At 45.7% G+C, this 14,522-nt stretch overlaps 1 protein-coding gene across 2 annotated transcripts in view; it reads left to right on the top strand.

Moving 5' to 3' along the window:
• Positions 1-1,107: 1,107 nt before the first annotated feature.
• btbd11a (BTB (POZ) domain containing 11a) overlaps positions 1,108-14,522 on the top strand; it is a gene marked incomplete at both ends in the record, with an annotated part of 139,897 nt that continues 126,482 nt past the window's right edge. For both annotated transcript variants that reach the window (XM_084447934.1, XM_084447933.1), the window contains one exon: positions 1,108-1,975. In XM_084447934.1, coding sequence (XP_084304060.1) covers positions 1,108-1,975 — 868 coding nt within the window. The remainder of the gene's footprint in view (positions 1,976-14,522) is intronic.

The following is a 14,522-nucleotide window of genomic DNA, read 5'->3' as shown; positions in this document are numbered from 1 at the left end:
GTGTGTGTGTGTGTGTGTGTGTGTGTGTGTGTGTGTGTGTGTGTGTGTGTGTGTGTATGAGAGCGAGAGCGAGAGTGAGAGATGGGCAGGGTGGCTGGGAGAATACCTCTTCAGAGGACCACTTGATGAAAACATGGTCCTCTGGGAGGCTGGGAGTGGGATATAGGTCCCTCGTCGGATGGGGTTCCTGTCAACCAGTTTATAATCAAGCCAGGCTACGTGTCTGTGTCCAGCTAATGCAGGGTGCACTAATGCCCTCATGACCTGATGTTTTATATTCCACTTTGAAATAATAGAGGATAAGTGGATTCTGTTTGTATTCATATTATCTAGAAGTGAAAACCTGTTTGGCAATAAACTTGTTTCTGATTTGGATGCTTTCTGGTCATGTGAAATAGTAATTTACATTCTTTTCCCAGTAGAGCTTATAGCCTATGCCTACTGCTTGACGTGCAAAAATGTTGGGCGTGTGTCATTCTAAACAAATTCCTCCCCGTCTGTGTAGTTACACGGCCATAACTGTAGAAGCCAGCAACACATTATCAATTTGTAGTGGTCTACAATTAGATGCCAAGTCCTGAGTGGTGTGTTTGTGGTTACTTTTAAAGGTTTTGTGTTATTATAAGTTGTTAAAATAGTGAAAAAAGTCGCTCCCTATCCGCCGTTGCTAGGGGTTTCGAACTTTCGATGCGGGCTAGATGAGATCAATTCCGATAAAAGTCCCGAGTTGACAACCTGTCTGTCAATCAAGACATATTGCGGCCGCGGATTGGCTTCTCGCAGCCCGCTATGTCCCTAGCCCCTCCTCCCGCAGAGGGAGCCTTGCCGCGCCTGGTGCAGTGGCTCGTACTACGGGGCTGAGCCTGGGCGCTCTCAGGTTACGCATAGAAGTTGTAAGCCACAGCAGTTTGAAGGCACATTTTCAGTCACTGCTGCTGGGAGGCGGAAAGTAATCACGGCACTCACTTCATCCTTTCGACGGAACCAGGAACTTGAATTGGAAAGTAAATTACAAACTCGCCGGCGGCTGCGGAATAGCTGCGACCGGGGAGAACGACTTTGTGGCATTTAACTGAAAAAGCAGACGGTACAGTATGTGGTGCAGCCATGGCAGGCAAGGGTAAGACAGCCGCAAGGACGCTGGAGGATTTAACGCTCGATTCCGGTTATGGTGGAGCCGCGGACTCCGTCAGGTCGTCCAGCGTGTCGCTGTGCTGCTCGGACACGCATCTGTCTTACGCGCACGGGGGCAACTGCTGGCATCTGACCGAATCCATGCATAGCAGACACAACAGCCTGGACACGGTCAACACCGTCCTGGCGGAGGAGACCGAGATCTTGGAGTGCTCCGGCCAGTGCGCCAAACTCGCCGAGCTCGACGACGTGCCGTGGAGCCTCGGCGAGGTGGAGTGCGCACTGAGGAAGGAAGGGGAGCCGATGATGATGGGGATTCCGCCTCGAGAAGTCGTGGCCAAGCTCTCGGCTCTGGTCAGCCGCGCGCTGGTGAGGGTGGCCCGCGAGGCGCAGCGGCTCAGCCTGCGCTACGCCAAGTGCACCAAGCACGAGATCCAGAGCGCCGTCAAAGTGGTCCTCTCCTGGACCATCTCCGTCAACTGCATCACCGCGGCACTCAGCGCCTTGTCCCTCTACAACATGAGCACCGGCGACAAGTTCAGCCGGGGCAAGTCGGCGCGCTGCGGTCTGGTCTTCTCCGTGGGGAAGTTCTTCAAGTGGATGGTCGAAAGCAGGGTTGCCCTGAGGGTCCACGAGCACGCGGCCATATACCTCACCGCCTGCATAGAGAGCCTGTTCCGAGAGGTCTTCACCCGGGTTCAGCGGAGCGCGCTCGTCGAGAAGGACAACGGGATCCCCAAGTTTACGCTCGAGTCCATTGAGCAGGCCATCAACAACGACTCGGAGATATGGGGTCTCCTGCAGCCGTACCAGCACCTCATATGTGGAAAGAATGCCAGCGGTAAGAAAAGTTACGGCTATAGCCTACATTTTAACTTGCCCCTTTCCTATCGATAAACAATCATGCCCCTGAAAGATGATTAGTAGGCTGTGGGATCTGACGGGATTGTTTCAAACTAATGGAGTTTTACACACTATTGATCCCGATTACCATATTGTTATTACAGTGTGACCAGCCTACGTGTTATGATTCATGCCCATATGCCCCTTGGTGACGTAGACCGTGTCAAGTTGAATGTGGTTGAATCATCCAGGAAAATGACTGGACTACCATACGCCTTCATGTGTTCATGCACTGAATGTCTTAGTATAAACATGACCGGCACTACAGATCCCTATGCTGGGAATCTAGCTTAGTATGGAAATCCTCAACGACGTGCTCTTACCTGGCGCAGCCTACTAAGTAATGTAACTGTATACAGTAATTTGATAATTATGTTGGATAAAAGCTGCTTATCTTCCCCATCTAATTACTACTCAAAACAAAAAGACCGGCAGTGTTTCGAGTATCTCTTATACTTTTATCTGAGGCCTATGGGTCCAGAGAATCTTGTGGTTTGTGGAATCTAAAGGCCCTCCAGCAAAACAGTCAAAACGGGTAAAAATGAAATTAAGAAACGTGTTCTATTGCGGAGGGAGGTGACTTTGTGTGTTCAGATTGGGACAACACTTGTATTTCAACTTGATATAATTTGCTGTGGCCAGGTATCTGATTGTGTGTGTGTGTGTGCGTGTGTGCCTGCCTGCCTGCCTGTGTGCGCACACGTGTGTGTCTGTGTGTGTGTGTGTGTGTTAGAGTGTGTTGATCTGCCTGCCAGCCTGAGTTAGTTGTTCTTTGCCAATTTGTGTGTGTGCGCATGCATGTGTATTATGTGTTTATAAGGCCTGGTTGTTTATGTTGTTGTTATTGTTTCACTCTAGAAGGTGTGAGTTCTCTCCCTGGTCCTTATGCCCAAAGTCTTATGTAAACTGGCACAGACCTAAAAGCAGCAGGGACACTTAGATGCCATGTTCCAACATCGGGGGTTTGATATTAATGGTGCGTTCGTTTGTGGTCGGAGGTGGCAAGTCGCAAGTGGCAAAATACCTACCTCCGACCTGTGTGCATTCGAGCTATATACCATTATATCACAGTTACCTAGTTATATCTAGTGCATTCGAGCAACTGGGGGCTGAGAAACATATCCGAATTTGCGACGAGGAAGTGCGAGTTCATGCGGTGTTTTATTTAATAATTCCTAGTAGCAAGTCGCAATTTGCCACCTCCCAGTTATAAACGAACGCACCATAAAGCTCGAGTCCAACTGGGAACACAATTCCATGGTCTTATGTTTGAGGTAAAGTATTTGCTTCAGATGGTGAATTCAGATGAGTGAGTTAGAATTGAATGAGGTCAGGGTCAAGGATGTTGTGTCCGACCATTTGATATCTGCAGCCACTGGGATAGATAGGTGCTTTAATGACTTGCCGTTTCAGCAGTGGGAAAATTATAGCAAGGTTGGAAAATGCACTAGATACAGAAGTAAACATAAAAAAGAAGAAGAAGAACAGGGACTACATCCATATGTAGCATGTGTACAGTATAGAATAGAAAAAAAAAAATGTACATACACCCAGTCTGTATAAACAGATATGTCTAGGAGTACACATATATACATACATCCAGGCTTTATAGATACACATACTGTATGTATATACATGCACACCTCCACAACACTCTGAACGCGCAGGCGCTGTTTTATGGCCGCTGGCACAGAGGAACAGCTGAACCGCTCTGTATTGCACTGGGTGGGATGAGCCTGTGGCTGAAAGTGCTCCCCATCTGCCACAGCTCGTTAGGGAGGGGGAGCACTTTCTCTGGCCTCTTCACAGAGCAGAGGACATCATTATGACATATATACAGTATCAGTTTTCATTGGTTTACCAGTGCCTTTTTCCTTCACTAGATTGAGAGACTGGAAATATTCGTATGCTTCTCATAGATCCGTTCTTTGCCCATCAGGCCCTCGTGACAACGTGCTTGTTGGCTGATAGAAAGTAGCACTGGACAGAGCCGTCTCTGTGAGTCATCAGTTATCAGCAACGTTGGGAGTGGGATCGCTTCTCAAAACAACACAGTGACAGGTGCTCTCTCTACAGGAAGCAGCGCCACACGCTACTGTGAAAAATCCCCTCTCCCACCTGTTTGAACTGCATCACTTCCTGGCAGCGCGAAGAAACGGGGTTACAGTTTTAACATCACATCACCCAGGCCTTTAAACCCTTATTCAACCACACACAGTCAACAGGCAAACCGTACAGCAGCTTCACACACACACACACACACACACACACACACACACACACACACACACACACACACACACACACACAATGTTCCCTCTGCACTGTAAGTGAGGACAGGTGGGGATTTGGGACGACTGAAAAAGGGTCCACATCTTCCGTACAATGGAGGACCTCTGAGTGAACAGCTTGTGCAGTTGATTGAACACAGTCCTGACTCCTGAATCGAAGTACTTCTCACAGGCCATTTTAGCACAAATCTTCTCAGCCATTGGAATAAAATGGTGTTCCAATGGCTGACAAAAATGTCCTCTTTAATCTCTTCAAGTATTCTCAACTCTGCTACAAGAGAGACATATCTCATTAAAAACAAATGTCTAAAATTTCAACATCAGACTTAGTGGTTACATAATTGAGCACCCATCTTGCATATTAATAAGGCGCTTAAGTACTTTTTGCTCATCATAACAACATGGACAAGAGCTGCAGAACTACATTCAAACAAAAGGTTACTGAAACAAAAACAACACCTGCCAAGCCTCTGGCTGTCCTGGTTGACTAGTCCCAGGACCGCACAGGGGCAGTGGAAAACACAGGGCACCATGTTTCAATAAGCGCAGAGCTCTCACTGAACAAAAACACCCATCGCTCTCTTTCTGTTCTGACTAATGGGTGAGGAGTCTCGCATGACAGTCCTGGCCCTGGCTTCCCTCATGTGCTCAGCCCCTCTCCCCACCCACTGGATAGGGGTGACCCCCAACTCACCCACCAATGGACCTCAGAGTAGCTACATGTGGAGACACTTGGAACGAGTGCAGAATAGCAATTTGCGAATGTAAACAAGTGCACAGTGAACCCGTCGTCCCCAACGTTGTTGTTGAATGTTGTTGAATGAAATTGGTTGGTCGTGTTCTTGACGATCTAGCGTTCAGTAAAATCAACCGAATGTGAAGAGGCGGACATCATTTGATTCTTATCGGCCTACAGAATCTAGCAGTTTGGAGTGGATTAGTGCAAATTCAAGGCGAATTCCACGTGGCAGTGGCCAATCAGAAGAGGGTAGGGGTGTACTGACAAACTCCCTCATGAAAGCATCAGCAGAGAAAATTGAGACTTTTATGGTGCTTGTGGCAAGTTATCCTGAACTTAGGCTGACGTATGTAGGTTTTTGTGCGTGGCTGGCCCTTGTCGGGTTATCACTCCCTCCCTTACTCACAGACTCCCTTACTCCCAACAATGTTGGCCTGCATCTCTCTGTTGGCACCACAAGAGGCAGTAGTCCCAGCACACCAAAATCAAGAAGGACACCAAAATCAGCCCGCTGATCTCCACTGCACAAGTAGAGTAGTGGTCAGAGCATAGGACTCCCACCCGGGAGACCAGCGTTCAAGACCCGGTGGGGATGACTTAATGGGACTATACCCCAATCCTCCACATGTTCATCCTTTCACTCCAGCCTTTTTAACCCTTACCTAAATTCCACAAGTAGAGTAGTGGTCAGAGCATTGGACTCCCACGCGGGACATTCTCAGAGATTACTGTCTATGCTGAGTGAAACTCCTCTAGTCTATATGTAGCTAAACAAACACTGTTGTTTACATTGTGGAACTGATGTGTCCAGGCAACAACACCTATCTTAATTTATCAGACATTATTTCATGTCATTTCAATTCACAGATATTTTAGTGGCATGACTAGCTTCCGTCCTACCAGTCCTGAACAGAAACAAGCCAGTCACGCACATAAGCCCGGCTGGACCTGGCCTGGTTGGGATAAGCCTCTCAATGGTACTGGCCATTTTTCCCGGCGCCAGTCAGATTTAATCCCCCGACACTATTTGGCAAGAGCACCATTAAGGTTAAGGCTCTATTTGTTGGGAGTCTAGCGAGCGAGCAGAGATTTTCGCAGGACTCTGGAGTAGGATCGCTATTGCTAATAGGCTACAGCGTAGGCCTAATAACAATGGATATTAGAAAATGGCTTAAATCTCCAAAAACTACTCTAATGTTGAGGAATCAGATTCCGCCTCCAAAGCGGACACTGCAGCTCTAACCGCGATGTGTGAAAACTGCTTTTCAACACTTGTTCTCTCCGAGCATCGACGTAGTAGACTAGGCCTTTGCACAAACGCGAGGCTCAGTTTATTTAGTTTGGACCTACAAATTCAAGGATGAGTGTAAGGACATTTTGATGAGAAGATTCAACACTGAGAAATACCGCCTTCAACTTTACCGAGCCAGGGGGAGAACGAGAGAGCGTACAGTAGGTTCAGTGTGTGTGTGTGTGTGTGTGTGTGTGTGTTTAAAGAGTGTAGGCTACGGCAGCTTTGCACTTAGTTGCTAGTTGTAGCCTGCTGTATTTGCGTCAGCATCTGCCGTGGTGCTTTTTCAATTGGAGAGATGTGGGCTGCTTGCACGGTTAGATTTAATGTGCTTCGTGCATAACATGTTAAATGATGAGGATGACTGGCTGGTCGTAGGCTATTTGCTGTTGATGGATGGGTTAATGTGATGATCATATCGTCATACTGTATATAATTTGCAAGTGCACTGATAACGTGTCACTGTCAGTCTCCCCATTTTAGTCATGTAGCCGTGTAGCCTAGGCTATGACAAATATTCATTTTCTAAAGCCAGTTTTTGACAAGGTCTTGGAAGTGTACCTGATTGCTACCGATTATTGTCCAGTCAGTGAATATCTAGCCTACATTAATGCGCCAACTTTGCCTCTCCATGTTAGGCTATAATGTAGCCTAACTTGCATTCAAAAAATTTTAGGCCTACATTAGGTTGACAAGGCCTTGTAAGTGCCCCCGATTGGTCAGTGAATGTCTGCATTGCACCAACTTTGCCTCCCCACGTTATAATGTAACTTGCTGCATTCTAATAATATTAGACCTATACTACATTAGTACATTAAATCTATCTATCTGAGACCAATTTGTTTAATATGAGACCTCAGTATAGCCCAATTAGTATGCGGGTCAGTGCTGCACGAATACTGCACAGATACAATAGCATATTGGATTATCAAAAATAATAATTGTGCCCCCCCATGTAGTTCATATGCCCGCCTTAAGACTGAGCCCTGGCGACGGGTCTGCAAATGGTAATGCTAAATGTAAATGGACTGCACTTATATAGCGCTTTTCCACCTTAGCGGCACTCAAAGCGCTTTACAATGGACTCTCATTCACCCATTCACACACACACACAGGTAGCTGCCATGCAAGGTGCTAACCTGCTCATTGGGAGCAATTTGGGGTTAGGTGTCTTGCTCAAGGACACTTGAGGACACATGTGAACAGTCGGAGCTGGGATTCAAACCACTAACCCTTCGATCATTGAACGACCTGCTCTACCAACTGAGCTACAGCCACCCCCAAGCATCAAAAGAGCTACCAAACACCTCAAGTGCTGAACTCTTTGGATTTAGAGAGGATTTCTGAGTAGTAATAGTAGTAGTAGTAATAGTCTATACTTTTACTGAGATACCAAGCATAGATTTATGTGCACAAAGCAAAATGTGGTGGACGCACACACGAAGAGTCAAAATAATATTCCTCACCTCGATTTCATTGGGTTCACTATAACGAGAGGTTCCCTAAAACAAAGAGTAAACCTAATCTGTGAGGTCATAATAATTACAGACCTGCTTTGATGCTTAGCTTGTGACAAATTACAGTAACAAAACAAACAGCACTGTCATTAACTGAGAAACGCTGGCACAGGGCAACATTTAATTTTAGAATCCCAAATGACTTGATATTATCTGATTCTAGGTTTAGTGTGACCTCCCCCCAATGTCCCCAACCCAAGAGAGCGCTGGCCCATAGTTCCACAGGGACAAATGACGCAACATAATGGAATTGCTTAGCCTGCCATATCCAGTTTATTAAATTAACCCTGCAGTATGTCTGGCCTCCTCTCTCTCCCCCAGATTGTGTTGAGTGTTTTGTTAGGGAGGGAGGGGTATTTATTTTACTCTGTGCGGTTTAATAAGGCAGCCTCATAACCAAGATGACATTGGCAGGTCCACAGTTGGCCGTTGTGTCGCTATATTCGGCCTGTTCTTTTCCCTGTGGGTGGTCTCGCAGATGCGATAACAGATTGCCATCTTTCCGATTGAGATTTGAGCATGCGTGTCTAGCCAAGCGGGTGGTGATGTATTTATTATTGCAACAACTCGATAAGAGAAAAGGATGGCTATTTTGTATCTTCTTATTCTGACCAAAAGTGGGGAGAATAGTGGAATATGAAGGAGTGAACAGTTATTGTAGAGAGTATTGTGCACTAACCTCAGGGTCTCACCAGCTATGGTTTCGGTACAACTCATCATTAATTACTATTTATTTTTAATGATATCCCCAATATAATGATTTCATTATGATGGGGCAGCGTAGTCTGTGTAGCAGCAGCTATTGATAATCAATGAAGAGAAAGGCACACTACAGTGGATATCAGTGGCAACAGCTAGAGAGCATGAGAGCCCACTCAAACACGCAAGGTGCAATAGCACTAGCTTGGGTCCAGACTTTCGAATCCGCCCACTCCACCGAAGTTGACTGACTCTTGGTCTGGAGGCAATGTCAGACGGAAAATGTCAACGGAGTGTAAGAATTTGACAATTCTGTCTGATAACAGGGCAACAATAGCACAACAGCAGCCTCAACAAATTGCATAGGGGGACACACATATTACGCCAGGCTAGAGCACTTGGAGCTTGTGTTACACTATGTGGCAGTTACACCTGTCCTCATACTGAACACAACCCCCGAGCCGGGGCTAAAATCAATACTGTAACCTGCTCTCACTCTCGGTGTGTGTGTGTGCATGTGTGTGTGTGTGCGTGTGTATGTGTGTGTGCGCTTCAGAGTCTGATGAACTAGGGATGAGACGGTATACCGTAAAACCGTGAACCGCGGTATAAAATGTCCACGGTATTAGAACCGTGACATTCCCGGTGTTTACGGTATTACGTTTACAGTATTACACAATAATGCGCTGCTGAAACTTCACATTTCAAGTTGCTTGCAACAGTTAATTTTGTAATTTAATATAAGCTTGCTATTAATATATAATATACAGTAGGACCCCACTTATCCGAACCCAACGGGACCGAAGGTCGTTCGTATCTATGAAATGTCCGGATGACTGAAACTTATGTTAAAATGCACCAAATTCAATAAGTGGTATACTTGTTTCATATAGACTCATAATAGACCGATAAATACCCTTAATTACTTGTGAAAGTGCATCAAAATTGCAATCAAATAGCCAACTAAACTCATATAGCCTAGCCTATAATAGACCTACAGTAGCCTATAATAAAATAACCACATTTCCACTTGAGTGCGTGCTTTGATCAAATACAGTACTTTATTCTCAAATGAGGCGTACGCTGCATCGATAGGCTACTGTATTCGCAGAACAACATGGTATAGCCTAAAAACAACCCAACATTAGAACAATTAGAGCAAATGATAATCAATAAATAAATAAATGAAATGACAGACAAGTTGTCGTGTCTTAGGCTATTGTAGCCTAAAAGAAAGTCTATAAAACAACCGATGTAGGCTAACGTGGCCTAGGCTGTAGGCTATTATTTAACAAATACAGTAGGTCTAGTAGGCTAATCTACATGCCCACAACACGTCTGTGTTCCTGAAGTCCATTAACTTGGAACGAAAAATGACTCGATGCTCCTCTGCTTCAGGTTGCTGATGCGCTTTCTGGCTACCAAGGAATGCAGACTCGTTTGCGTTTTGCGCTCGACATTAGAGTAACAAAGAAATGAAACGTGACAGTAGACTACAGCCTACAGGCAACATGTAGGTCTACATACAGTTCTGTTTTTATTCACAGTAGGGTACAGTACTGTAATGAAAATCCCACCAGTAACCAGATAGCAGGCAAAAAAAAAAAAAGAAAAGTTTTTTAAGCCTGTCCGGTAGACCCCATGAGTGGGGTCCTACTGTATAGTAAAGACTTGTTTTTTTATGTGTGTTGGGGAGGTGAAATGCTGTATACCGTGAAATACCGTAAACCATACCAGGTAACTAGATACTGTACCATACCGTAATGCAAAAATCCATACCGTCTCATTCCTAGGATGAACACACAGCGAGAGTGAGAGCAGTTCGTCCCTCGGAGATATAGTTATCCGTGTTGCTCTCATTAATTAACTCTCATGCTCATCGATTAGTCATGAAGGTTGAAAATCGACACTGGAACACAGCGTGGACACAGGGAGAGAGAGAATTCCTCCCATCAGGATTTCAGGCTGTGGTTCAGCCAGCCGTGTTACTGTGCGTCAGAAGGCCATCTTGGGTCAGCGGTGTTGGCCATCTTGGATCAAAATACAGTATCTTCAAGAGTACTTACTCAAAAAGCTCCACATTGAGTTCATAGCTTGTTATACCTGTATTTCATGTTGCTATGGTGCTGTCACTATGTTATTGCACAGGCTGATGCCATTCTTCTGCTAAGATTGGACATTAAAACTGCAAACTGCAAAAACTGCTATATTGCTATGATAAATCTAGAGGGATAGTGTTTGAGCTCCCCTGTGAAAACCACAGCTTTGCGGACGGCTGTTTGGCTCTGCTACAGCAATTATAATAATTATTACATTATTATTACAAGCATTACAAAAAAAAAAATCCTTACCAATTTCGAAATTGGGTTGCATCACGCACATAAGGAGAATCTTAAACGATGTTCTTCTTGCGAATCTCAAACATGCACACACTACAAGATTTGAAAATAATGGCTCATCAGGATATTATCACGCCCAAGGGAGCAATGAACCACTGCCTGGCTTATAAAATAACTGTGATATTATCGGGGTCGCCCTGATGGGTCTGCAAGCCGAGTGGGAGGTACTGTATAAGACTGGATCTGTAAACCCCTCACATTACAAGATAATGGGCCGGGCATCAGAAACGACCAACGTTCTCCTCCGATTGTCAGGAGGGGTGAATCGGGGATAAATCGGCCCAAAAGTCCTGTAGTGTGAGCCTGGCATTAGAGGCGTAGCCACGCCTGGTTCAAAGCGTGTGTGTGTCCTGAGATCCAAACATGGGGCATTCTTCTATAGCCTTACGCACGGATGCCCAAATCCGCAGGCTGTGAGATTTAAACTGACTATTTAACTTGGCAGACAGGATTTTCCCTTGTTGCTACTCATAGCAAGCTGGCAACAGGCTCACAGCGCAGAAGCTACATAGACTACTGCAGCTTTAATATGTCATAACACATTATCAAATACACGTTGTCCCCTCATTCCAACAGCAATTGTCTCACCCTATGACCTTCAGCCCGTCCTACGCCTACACCTCGGTGGGTGGTCGGCCTGCACACGATGCACAAGCTACTGGGCAAAAGCTGGCTGTGTCATAACCGACCTGATGGTTCATCCATCCGTATGTCCGCCAAGGATGGCATGGACAGGGAGCCAACTGGCGCTACGCGATGCCAACCGGTTGAGGAACCAGTACCGCACAACAACATTAGTAGGCTTCACTGATCACCCCAAGTATTTCACATGATATTTAATACATGAGGTGGTGTCCGAATGTTAGCTGGCAACGCATCCTGTCACGGCTGCTGTCAAACTGAATATATGAAGCCAAGCGAGACAGCCCAGTGGATTCAAATCCAAGTGCGGTTTTCATGTGGAGCCGCCACAGTATGTTCTGTAGATTACATCGCGTCTGTGCCGAGAAACTCACATTTCCTGTTTAGTAAGGCTGTGTGTGAACAAATGTAAGACTCTTCCACCCATCAACCTCTGCGTCAGCACGAGCTTCGGTGACAGAAGACCCGTCGCTGACCTTTGACCTCTGTCTGCGCTCACGGTGTGTACTCTGCCAGATACAAACTCACGCGTCCAAACCAATTTGCTGTGCTGTCCACTGAAGGAAAGAGGCTTTCGGAGGAGAAGAATGGTACTGAGGGGTTTCTCTGACAGCTCATTTCTCCTCAAGCTGAGGAGCTGGCTGCCACTTTAAGGTAAAGCTCAGGAATCTACTCCTATTCAAATCACACAAAGGCAGAAGCCCATGTGGATTCAACTCTTTATTGGATTACATGTCTACATGCGTTTAGACATTGTGGCAAATCTGGTTTCGGCTGAGCAACACATCTCCCACATGATTCATGCTGTTGACCAATAGTGAAACAGCTGAATGGTTTCCAGTGAAATACTGTTTATCTAAAGATTGGGGAAGTGCTGTTGTAAAATGTTACTTTGGTAAAATGTGTCTGGTGCTCATCCAGGGATTAAGTTCTAGTATTAGTGTGCTTCATACAAGATTGCTCCCCTCAATATGGTGTCAGTCTAAAGGCTGAAATGACTAGTTTGGTATTTAGCATTTTAAGACATGAAGCCTGTCAAAATGTTTAAATGGACTGTTGTATATGACCGTAAATAACCTTATAACAGGGCTTATGACTCTAAATATCAAACAACAGGAACAGACCAAGCTTTTACACAGCACCGTGCCTTTAGCGGTGGACTAATTAGTAACATTGTCCCATTAAAATGTTCGATGGGATTTGGAAAAGTAGCAGGCATCAATCAACAACTTCACTCCCCTGAGTCCCTGATGTTCATGGGATAGTTTCAACATGAGTGTGCGTGTGTGTGTCTGTGTGTGTGTGTGTGTGTGTGTGTGTGTGTCAGAGAGAGAGAAATGGAGACTGTTTCGACTTGCTTTGTCAGTACGCATATACTACCACCTGCTGTATTTATCTGTTTCTTTCAAATGGTAAATGGACTGCACTTATACAGCGCTCCAAAGCTCTTTACAACGAAGGCCTCTCATTCACCCATTCACACACCAATTTTCAAACCTTTATTTTGACTCGTAAAAGGCAGCTGCCATGCAAGGCGCTAGCCTGCTCATTGGGAACAATTTGGCGTTCAGTGGACTCTTCGACATGTCGTCAGGAGGAGCCGGGATTCGAACCACTGACCTTACGATCGTTGGACGACCCCTCAACCTCCTGAGCTGCAGCCGCCCCACCGTACATCTATCTGTTCCTTTCATGCACTATCGTACATCCATCTGTTTCTTTGCACTGCTGTATTATGGAGAAAATAAACGACAAGGTCACGTTTGCATGCATGTGTACGGTTTCGTTCTGGGGTGTGTGAGGACTGTTTACAGCTGTGCCTGTTCGTTCTCCCAATCTGTGTGTGTGTGCCTATCCTCCCCCGGCAGTGTTTTTAACAGTAACTGATAGTGACAAGAACGCGTCTCTCCACCTCCATCCTCTTTTCTACCGTTCTTTGGTCTCCCACAGCCCACCTCTTCTCTCTTTCCACATCCTTCTTCTTTATCCTTCTCTCTTTCACATCCCTCTCTCGCTCTCCTTTGGAAAGAGGACATTTCTTCTTTCCTGCAAACTACATTTCCCATCATCAGCTGCGGTTTCCTGGCCTTACAGGAAGTCGTTTATGGCTCCTGTCTTTATTCTCTTTGCTGTCGTATTGTTTTGTTGATTATGTATGAACAGGAATATTGCATTTGACCTGCGTTTGTTTGTTTGTTTGTATGTGTGTGTGTATGTAGATTCATGCTACCATTGTCATCCCATGTGTGAAGGGACAGGTCACCTTGAATAAGGACTTTGAGAGTTTGATCACGTTTATGTCCAGTGTGACCAAGTGCATGATTACTCGCTATGTCTCCTGCTCGCGTTCCACCAAACAAGATGACCGTTTCTTTCCCACTTGCACTTGCTGGGTCAGGTACTGGGTCCAAAACACAAATGTCCATTTCACGTGTTCTGAAAACGTGTGCGACGTCAAGCGATGCTTGTTTCCGCAGTGATTTCTGCCGGAAAACCAATTCATCTGAAGGAAATAATGATGTATTGTTTTTTTGCACCGTTGCTGCACTGCTAGCCTGGCCCAGAGTGCTGTTTTGTTTTGTGGCGTTCCTCAGGGCCCAAGAACAGCTGCTTGCCATCACACAACACCTCCTCAGACACGTGAGCTGCTACGGTCGGTGACATCACACTAAAGCTTACAAGGGCGAGGGCTTCGTGTGTAATTTGCTTCGGCTGTCAGGGAAGTGCCCATGCAGACGTTCTCATGTTCCAATTCAGGGGCTAATATTTGTGTCAAGCTAATCAGTCAGAGTTGTATAAGGATGTGTGAGTTACAAACCTCTCAAACACACACAGACACACACACGCAAGCACACGCACACACACACACACACACACACACACACGTACTATACACACACCTCCGGG

The sequence above is a fragment of the Borostomias antarcticus genome (assembly GCF_949987555.1).
Source record: "Borostomias antarcticus genome assembly, chromosome: 13".
In the NCBI taxonomy this organism is placed as follows: Eukaryota; Metazoa; Chordata; class Actinopteri; order Stomiiformes; family Stomiidae; genus Borostomias; species Borostomias antarcticus.
This window is presented reverse-complemented; position numbering and strand designations above follow the sequence as displayed.